The 10,279-nt window shown below is 38.7% G+C and overlaps 1 protein-coding gene across 1 annotated transcript in view; it reads left to right on the plus strand.

Moving 5' to 3' along the window:
* Window positions 1-6,573, plus strand: part of frmpd3 (FERM and PDZ domain containing 3) — a 44,094-nt gene extending 37,521 nt beyond the window's left edge. The window contains exons 13-16 of the mRNA XM_015001156.2: window positions 164-343; window positions 1,176-1,311; window positions 1,966-2,850; window positions 3,391-6,573. Coding sequence (XP_014856642.2) covers window positions 164-343; window positions 1,176-1,311; window positions 1,966-2,850; window positions 3,391-6,212 — 4,023 coding nt within the window. The 3' untranslated portion in view covers window positions 6,213-6,573. The remainder of the gene's footprint in view (window positions 1-163; window positions 344-1,175; window positions 1,312-1,965; window positions 2,851-3,390) is intronic.
* Window positions 6,574-10,279: the final 3,706 nt, after the last annotated feature.

A 10,279-nucleotide genomic window follows, 5' to 3' on the forward strand; every position in this document is an offset into this window, starting at 1 on the left:
TTAAGAATACAAACAAATTACTTCTTTGCTCAATAGATCCTTATTTAAAATATTTTGAAGCCTTCAAATCTTTTATTCAGACCTGTACAGTGTATATAAAAATATGTAAAAGGTATTCCAGTGACGGAATATGTGACAACTTGTTATTTTATCTTTGTTTTAGGACGAAAAGCAGTCTGCCACAACACTACTAGTGGGGCCTCGACATGGAATCAGTCATGTTATTGATCTCAAGAACAATCTCACAACCGTTCTGGCTGAGTTCAGTAGGATTTCCAAGATCCAGCTTTATAGAGAGAGTCAAGGAGTAGCTCGTGTTGAAGTATCAATTCATGAGGCCAAGGTAATACAGAGTAACCTGTGAGCATCTACACAAAAACAAAATCTTTTTAAAATGTGTTTTCACACAGTAATAACACAAGAGTTTACGAACAATTGCTCTAGGGCAGTGATTCTCAAATGTCTTACAGCAAGTACCAACATTTTTGGAAGAAAGTAGTACAGCAGGACTTAATTGTTGTGTCCGAGTAAAAAAAAAACTAACAAAACAGCCAATTAGGTGGAAGTGCATGAAGGACACAACAAGAAAACTCCAAAAGTTTGAAGTTTGAAATAACAATAAGGTACCTATGGTATCTAGAAGTCAAAATCCCAAGTGAGGAGACAAAAGGTTCTTCAAACCTCTTTTAAAATTACCACTGTCCATCTATAATTTAGTGATGGCAGAGAGGAAAATTATTCTCTTCTGATTCTTTTAGAATTTTTTTCTCATATAAATTTTGTAAGGCATACTGGACTTTACACAATACATTTGTGAACATGTAGCTACAATTTTTAAAGTACAAAGTGTAGAGAAACATAGACAGCTAACTCCAAGTACCTTTTATTGCTAGTTGTAGTTAGAAAATCACTTTGCAAATCACAGTGGTTTATGATTGGTTGTGTTTGATATAGCACTTCTATGTTTATTTATATTTCTAATGTACCAAAGTACTTGAACTACTCAGCAGTTTTAATGATTAACTATACAATAAGTAATTACCAAACAAAATACTAAGGGCCCCTAAAGATTGCTTGCAGTTTGAGAACCATAGCTCTGGATCTTTGTAACTTTATTTGAACAGACTATTGTAAAATAATCCATCAATATTTCTATCTCTTCTACAATCTTGCAGCCTCTGGTTTTACTCATGGAATGGCCTGATGCCAGTAACTTTGCGTGCCTCATTTCTGGCTACTATAAGCTATTTGTAGACCCCAAACGAAGCATCTACATCCGTAACTTTGGTCAGTCTCAGCTGACCAAGCCAGGTAAATATAATAATAGTTTTATGCAAGCCATATTTATCAAATACATATATTCGGTAAGTATTTTAAGCAAAGATTAATCAAGCATGTAAATGGAAATCAAGAAAACATTTTTTTTAAGTGTTGAAATTGTTAAAAATAGATTTATAGGTGTGCATTAGGTACTGTCTGTAATTATCTGCATTATGTGTCAAGTCTACGTGGAGATTGATGAACACTGCTTTTTCACTGAATGAAGTCATTTTAACAACCTGGTTTTCCCCCATCTCATGGCGCCCTCTGCTGTCTCTTCTTTCATCTTCATTCTAACTCATTGGACTGGAATGCCATTTTGCTTTCCCAAAACAGAGTAACATGAAATCTGCTTTTTGCTGTAATGATAAACTTTTAGCGTTCAGTCATGAACAGATCTTCAGCCATCTGCTGCATCAGTTTGTAGTCTACATCTAAGAAGATTCTTACCATCTTATCATTGCATTACATCAGAATCTAACCCTCCAACCTCAGGCAATTTTCAGCCTTTAACATTCATTTCTGAAGTAAATAACCCCCATCTGACCACCAGCTGTTGCCTTTGCTTATCCATCTGGATCTTCTCTATCCCAACTAGTTCTTCACACCTCAAACTCTCCACTGCTCTGACCATTCTATCCTTAGATTACAGAAGTTCCCACCATCCCCATCCGCGAGCTGGGGCAGCTGGATTGCAAAGTGGAGGGCGGCGAGGGGAGGAGAGGGAAAGTTCCCACAGAGAGTCAGGAATTTCAAGACCCGTGGTTCCTGCAGAACCTCAACATCTAGGCTTGTGTCACATTCACCTTAGAGAGCAGCAACAGTTCCAGGAGCTCCAAGTGCACCCAGAGACCGAGCTCGACATTAACGAGAACTTTATTTCTCATGTGCCACCTGGTCGACCTCGTACCAAATCAGATCCCACACAGGAGACTACAGAGGAAATAGTTGGGGCTTTAGAAAGCCCAGCTGTAGAGAAGACAGGATTTCGAGTGAGGGCCCAAACAATGGGTCAGTCAAAGAAAACGTCACGGTACTTCTGTGATTCCTGCAAAGCCAGGCTAAAGGCCGAGGGTCATTCAGCTGCAGCAAACAGCAGCGGGAGCTCGGGGAGACATTGCTCCAGTGCTTGTGCCTCTCGAGATGTCGGGGCGGTAGACCTCATGGCCCTCCCACCTCCTGGCAATGAAGAAGAGGAGGAGGCAGATGGTGGAGGTGAAAAGTTGCAACCACCACCGCCTGCCATTGCTGCCCCACCACCTGGCTTCAGGGATAACAGTTCTGACGAGGATGATCCGAAAAGAGCAAAGAAGGCCCGAACTAGCACTAATATTGAGATTGCTACAGGAAAGCAGGCACAAGCTAAAGAAGACGTGCCTGTGACACTGATTGATAATGTGACCACAAGAACAGTTCGAGACCATGCCCAGGAGCTTGACGATGCTCTGGTGTCCACCTTACAGGCGCTTGAGGCTTTGGCAGCTTCAGAAGACTACCCGCATCATCCTCAACAACCAACACAGACTGCAGGTCAACAGCCTCAGTCATACTACTGCTCACATTTCACTTACAGCATCATTTTCCTGATCAGACAGATACCAAATTAGCAATGCATGGTATTACTGATGTACTGTTTCCTATATGCATAGAGCATTTGTAGTTATCTATTTTTTCTACTCCAAAATTATAGCAAAAACTCAAAATGTTCCAGAGTATTTTTACGAAAAGATAAGCTTTATATAAGCAAACAAGATATTCATCAAACATTGTATGTCACAGTGAGACCAAAAGAAAGAAAACATGTTTAAGATCGCTTATCAGGATTATTTTTTATAAGTAGCAAAGCTACAATATTTCCAAATTAAAGAAAACTTTTAATCTGCATGCAAAACTGTAATGCTTATCCTATGAAAAAAAATCCTGCACAAGGTATATAAATTTAGTGTAGAACAACTGGTCGAAGATAGTTACTTCAATCATTTATTCCATTTGTGACCCACATCCATATACTTCTGTGCAGATATTTGTTCTTTGATTATTCTAACTGTGCTTTGTTGGTGTCGTCCTCAGGGTTGATTGTCTTAGCTGCCATTACACCTGAGTCATCACTGGATTCAGGTCATGAGACCAACTCCTCTGAATTGACAGATGTTTCTGAGATGGTGTCGGCAATGAAGCAAAACCAGAACCAGGCGTATCTCCTAGCTCACCATATCAACAAGGAGCGTATTCTCTGCCGCCGTGACTTCCCCATGGCAATCCCTGGCTGCACTGCAAAGACCATAGGGACTGGGGCTTTTACTGTGGGTCAGATTCGTGCTGGTTGCCCACCCAAGCAAGTAATCCTGAGTAAGACTGTTCCCTTTAAAGTAAGCCCTGGCCAAGATTCAACAATACTTAGGGTTGTGACAGAACAAGGTGGCACTCAAGACACTTCTCAGACCGAACAGAAAGTAGAATTAAAAGCAATATCTGAATCTGTCAAAGCAAACACAATTGAGCCTGATTCCAAGAAATCAGAAGAACCTAAGAAAGTTAATCCGCCACTGACAACTCAAGTCAATGCTGATCAGACCATATCAAACTCTTCAGAAATAACCCAATCTCAAAATCTGTCTGATGGTGTGAAGATTAAGACAGCAGCACCTCTTGCTATAGACCCAATACACAAAGCCTTACCTAAAATTTTGCCTGTGGACACAAGTGTTTCTGTCAAGATCTCCTCTACTAATATGTGCCAAGAAGCCAAGACTGCCTCCAGTGAGACCATGAAGCCTTCAAGCTCTGCAGAACTTCTGCCGGTGGACGATCTTTTCTGCACATGCCCTGTGCAACAGGAACCCACACCTCAACTAAGGCTAAAAGACCCACAGGTCCAAAAAATGATAGTGTTTCAGTCATCCTCCCCCACAGATGACGAGCGTCTTCGAGCCAAAGGCCTCCAACTGGCAAATAATAAAGAAAATGCAACAAGAGTAGGAGCTGACCCTATTTTGGCAAAGGCAAGCCCTCAAATACAAAGTAAGTCATCCCCTCATTTGCCTGTAAAGGTAGAAAGGAAGGAAACATCTGAAAACAAGACTGAAGGTGCCCAAGTAAAATCCCACTCAGAATCACAGAATCAGAAATCCACCGTGAAATCCTTACCTATTTTAGATGATCTCACAACACCGAGTCCCAATGTGGAAAAAGTTTCCACTCTTCCAGCTAGAGACTCAAAGAAGCAGGGCAGTGACAAGAAGTCACAGCGCAATGCTCCTTTTTTGAGCTTTAGAAACCTTCTTTCAGCAACATTTCCTGCAAGAATGAGAAAAGAGACAGATGAACGAAGAGCACAGTTGCAAAAGGTTCGGCAGTATGAGCTAGAGTTTTTAGAGGAATTGCTGAAGCCCAAGTCGTCACAAGGGGAATTTATACCCCAAGGATCCTCTCCTGTGCCATCAGGCACTCCTTGTGCCTGCCAACTCCGTACCAGTCCTGTCCTTAAAGCTCCAGGCATATCCAGGGAGCAGCGACGCAGCTGTGACTGTAAACGAATGTGCAGGGGTATGCGACTACCTGACACACCAGTTGGCACCACCACAGAGACAAAAAATCGAGGCAGAGAGAGAAATATCTCAAAGACCCCTCCAGCTGTTCCCAAAACTCCTCAAACCCAAGGTGCTACAAGGAGACCTCAAACTTTAGAGATCAAAACCACAAGAATACGATCTACCAGTCTTGAGTCAAGAGAGCCAAGGGGAGACCAGAGCTCTTGCTTGCCCACCTGTACTTCTCGAACCGACTGCACGGGAGCTCCACAATACAAAAAGCTTCAGAGACGATACAGCATTGGAGAGCTAGACAATAGTTTGAACACACCTGTGTATGCTGAAGTGAAACCAAAACCCAAAAGTCTGGAGAAAGAAATGGAAAGAGTGAGGGCCACAGGATTAAGGCTCCCCACTCCTATAGAGCCAATTCATACTCAGTCTCATCAGGCAGAGGGTAAAGGGAAAAGGGGTGTCTTTTTCATTCAAGGAGAGGAACTGCTACGTGACACTAAAGAAGGAACTGGGGAGGTTTTGCTTACATTGCCCAGTGAAGACAGTGATGACAAAGACAAATGCTGCTCATTTTGTTTCTGTTATAGGAAGTGCGAAGCCGCAGATGAAAGCAGTGAGAAAGATGAACTCTCATATTCCATACCTCTACAGGTCCTTCCAGGAATGGAGATGGACTCGCGCACATTTCCTGTTGTAAGTAAAACACTCCAGGTCTTAAATGCAGAGGACTGCAGTGGGGAAGAAGAGGAAGAAGAGGAAGAGGAAGAGGAACCACAGACACAAGACATTGACCTAAGAACCTGTGGCACACTGGAAGGGAGCCTCGCACGTGTACAGGCTCTGCAAGGGAAAAGTTTCAGTTTACCTGACGGTTTTCTAAATGCTCAGCTGGATGCTAATGAGTTGCTAGCTATCCTTCGACAGTGTGCCAACAGCCCACAGGCTGACGGCGAAGCTCGTCTTCAGTCTTCACGGATAACAGAGTACAAACAGGAACTGGCAGTGCGGTTCAAAGAGTTCAGGGCATCGTGTCGACGAGTGGCAAGTGTCGAGAAAAGCCCAACACGAATGCTTGCTGTTGTTTCAGATAGCTTCCAGGTGTTATGCGAACTAACTCAGACCTTCATCAAACTGGTCAGAGGAGTCCGCTCAGACGCCCAAAGGCTACAGCTGTTGAGGAAAGTCGAGGAAGTTGCTATCAACTACACTTTACTTCTCCGTGCGGCGGAAGAGTCCATGGGACACTCAAGTAGTTTGCCAACAAAGACAGTGAGCCCTCAGATTTGCTCCAATACCAATACCATGAGCTCACTTACACGACCCATCAAAACTCTGCCTGCACAGTAGGAATGAACCTGGCAGGAACATGGGTGGCTACTTTAGCCAAATTCATTATTTATTTAGCTTTTACAATTTTTACTAAATCTGCAATTAATCATTCAATTACAATGCAACTCTTTCATCCCATGTTTACAGGCCCTGAGGTAGCCTTGTTTTGAAAACAGAGATACACCAAACTAATGCACAATGGAGCAAGAACTCTACAGCAGGCTGGGTGATACAGGGCTAATCACCTCATATGAACATTCGCAAGATGAAATATATATATATACTGTATATATAGAGACACATATATAAATATATGTATAGTAAAATATTTTATATACATATTATGTATATTTTAGTTGTGTCTATACAGCAAATATTATAAAATTGGTGAAGAAAATTAATTATAAATTTATTTAAAATATACTAAAGTAATATAGTTATAAAATTAACAATACATCAGTATATGTATGCGTTGGACTAAAATAGTTCAGAGATCTTGTCACGTAGCGACTTCTGTAAACCGAATAGTCCACAGGGTTGGTTGGTTAGGTGGTGATGTGTTTGTGGAATTTCTTACCTGTTGTAATGCAAACATGATCTCTGTTGGCTGTGCTGGCAATGTGTGACATACAATGTACAGACCAAAATGCAAGCAAATGAGTTGGAAACTGCAAAAACAATGAACAAAAAGTATAAAATAGATTATATTGACCACCTGGGGCCCCCTTTCTGTCTTTACAAAAAAGCAGGTATGAAACACAAATGTTCAGAAGCAGACAATGTAGCAGAGACCCAAGTCACAGTTTTATCCACTGTACAGTAATGAGTGCAATTACATCACTCGGCTGTAGAAAAGACTTTACCACGGTATAATTTGTAACACGAACTGTGTACTTTACACCTTTATCGATTTATGACTCACTTGCATCTCACTGATTGTAAATGACATTAATAAATACCTTTACTAGCAAGTGAGTAAGCCTGTGACTAGGATTTTGCACAACCTCAAAATGATTTTCGGAGTTAAATGTAACCTTTAATGTTTACATATGTGTGTTTTTGTTTCATCCTGCTGCTGAAAACTTTACTTGAGTCAACATTACAACAGTTCATCTCCTTAATGCTAAAGCTGACCTGTTTCAAGATACTCTTTAACTTTTATTAATATTTTAAGATATTATAATAATAAAATCTGCTTTCTATGTGCTGTTACACATTGTGCAATCTAGCAAATATTTAAACACACAAAGTAGTTTTCTATGTATTTTAATAAAACTAACACACCATTTCCTGTCTGAAATCTTTTTTTGTGTCAGATCCTCTGCGCATTGCTGAAAATGATCTTTATGCCTGTGCTGGCCTATAATGTATCATGGAGACTGTTAAAAGAAAGTACGATAAAACCAAATTATTGGTGGCATTTCTTCAGTACCAGTAAAAATGAAAAGAGAAGGTTAAATGATTATTTTGAAAAGATTCAAGAAACTTATTACCATAAACTGCATGTCAATCTGGTGGAAAGGTAAGTCTAAGGGTAATATGATTAAAAATAATAGACAAATAATTAATATCATACAGCAAATAAAAATTTTCACCACATATTTATTAATTGAAATTAACTGGTCAATCCAGCACTGGAATGAAATTTGGCTTTATAAGACACTACTTTCTGTCGGCACTCTCTTTTAACAGCTTTTTCTTTGCTGCTACTGTTGCATTTTCATAACAGTTATGTAATGTTCTTTTTCTCACTGTGCGTATTTTTTTTATCCCTTGCAACCTTCAGGGACACATGTTGGAGCTGGAGGTGATGATAATGTACAGATTTTTTTAAAATGGGAAAAACAGACAAAACTGAAAGAGGAACCATGTTCACATTTTGCAAGTGGTATCCCATATGGGAATATATAATTTTACACAGCAAATGTAAATGATGTGATAAAATATTTGAGAGAATAAGACATACTTTTAAATCATTACTTGTAATATTAAGATTTATCCGAGCCCTTCACTATTTTGTAAATAGGACATGTCTGTGAGGTACTTATTTGTAGTGTAAATGTAACATAGAGACTAATGGCAAAATCCTATATTTTGAAGAATATCAGTACAAAGCATGGGACATGTTTATTTTTATAAACAAGAAAATATCAGACAATGTTTCCTCATCAGCCTGAGAACATTTCAGCATTACAAGAAACATTTTCTGTGTTTACCATTGTTTCTGTTGCTTTGCTAAATGGACCTCAGGTCAATTTGTTCCTTCTCCAAATTGTGCATCCAGTTTGTGCCTCCTGTCTTTAGGTACACTACTGTGTATCCAAACATTTCTCCCGATGAGTCATTATTTTATTTATGCATGGAAACAAATAATCGTAAAATATTACTAAAAATATGAGAAACTTTAAATTACAAATAATGTTTTATATATATTTATAAACTACCCTGTTTCCATTTAACGTGATTGTGGTCCCAGTTTGGGCCAGTTGACTTTTTGAAGATTGTCCAATGAAGATCTTTACTCAAAGCAAAATGACTTTCATCTGCTCATAAATGTTTGAGTCACAAGATTTTCTTATAGTAGGTTAATTGTAGTTAAGATTAGGTTATTTTAAACTCTTGGTTGTCATAAAGACCCCAAGGACAGTATTGATGCACAGCTGTTATGTAACCTCTAGAGGCTACATAATAGTCTCTAGATAGCTCCTTTTCACACCCAAAAAGTTGACAAAAAAGTATAAATTGGCGAAGGAGTGAAATGACCAGCGCTGCACTCAGTTGATCAGTCTGTGTTTCATTCACATAATGATGACCACCATGACTTGGTCTTTTGTTTTTCTTTTGTAGACTTACTCATTCCTGTCTTAATTCACTGTCAATGATCTTGTCGACACTGTGGTCTTTTGTCTGTGTACAAAGTTACTTCATGTTTTAAGAGCAATAAAGAATATTATATAAACTATTTCAAAGAATTTGGAAATGCCATTGAATGAGCGAAGTTCAATTTAACATGCAATTTGTGTTGGCGCAAACTTTAACAAATGAAAGATTGACACAAAGAAACATACCCCGTTTGCCTTGGGCAAAAAGTGATGTTGACTTAAAAGTGTAAATTAATATGTTCAATCGCAAGCTGGTAGTAATGTTTATATATTGTGTTGTTGGTTTTATTGCTTAAACTTTCAAAACCAGCTTTTAAGCATCCTAACCTCTTTCTTGAGGTGATGTGAGAAAAAGTACCTAGTAACAGTAACCCGGTGTTCCTAAACAACAACTCTCAGTGCATTGTATTGGAACTCTATCAAGGTTTTTCTATTGTTGTAACTTTTAAGTATAATTCACAAAAGAAATGTTGATGTTAAAAAAACATACATATAAAATTTTAATTTTAATTAAAACCTTAGTGTAACACAAAGATAGAGAAGAAATTACCTAATAAATCAAAACTTTAGTGACTATAAAGATGATAAATGTTGACATACAATTTTTAAATAAAATGTCTTCGCAGTGGCTGTCAGAGGCTTACATCATCACATGCCTGAATGTCAATATTAACATAGGGCTTTTACCATGTTTTCTATAATTAGATAGTTATAAAACACACCTTCAATCATTTTTAAATTAAGTACATTGGTGCACAGGTTTGTATTTTTATTTTTATTTTTTTATCTCTAATCCACAGAAGGTCAACATGATACAGACAGGATAAGATTTATATGCCCTCTCCTAGTATTATAATGTCCAATAAAATGTTGCACCATTGCCACCCTTTGTAGGCCATGTGTTAATTTGTGTTCGTACACATATCACGTACCAGGATTTAAATTATCATTCACAAATTTTTAATAGTCTTAAAGTTGTAACTTTTTGTTTCACTTCATTTGTATAATGTTAGCTTGCTTTATTCATTCCAGCCTGGATCTATGAGCTGCAAGGAAACTAATTGTCCTGTCAAAGGATACTCCCACCTTAGCTATGGATCTGTGCAATTGCTTCAGGATTACTATGGCCCTCTTTTCTGCTTCTGACCTCTAAGGTCTTCACAGAACAACATTTAATATTTAGATAAATCACATGCAGATTAT

Source organism: Poecilia mexicana, unplaced genomic scaffold (assembly GCF_051168715.1).
Source record: "Poecilia mexicana isolate PSO_F unplaced genomic scaffold, ASM5116871v1 scaffold_10, whole genome shotgun sequence".
Classification (NCBI taxonomy): Eukaryota; Metazoa; Chordata; class Actinopteri; order Cyprinodontiformes; family Poeciliidae; genus Poecilia; species Poecilia mexicana.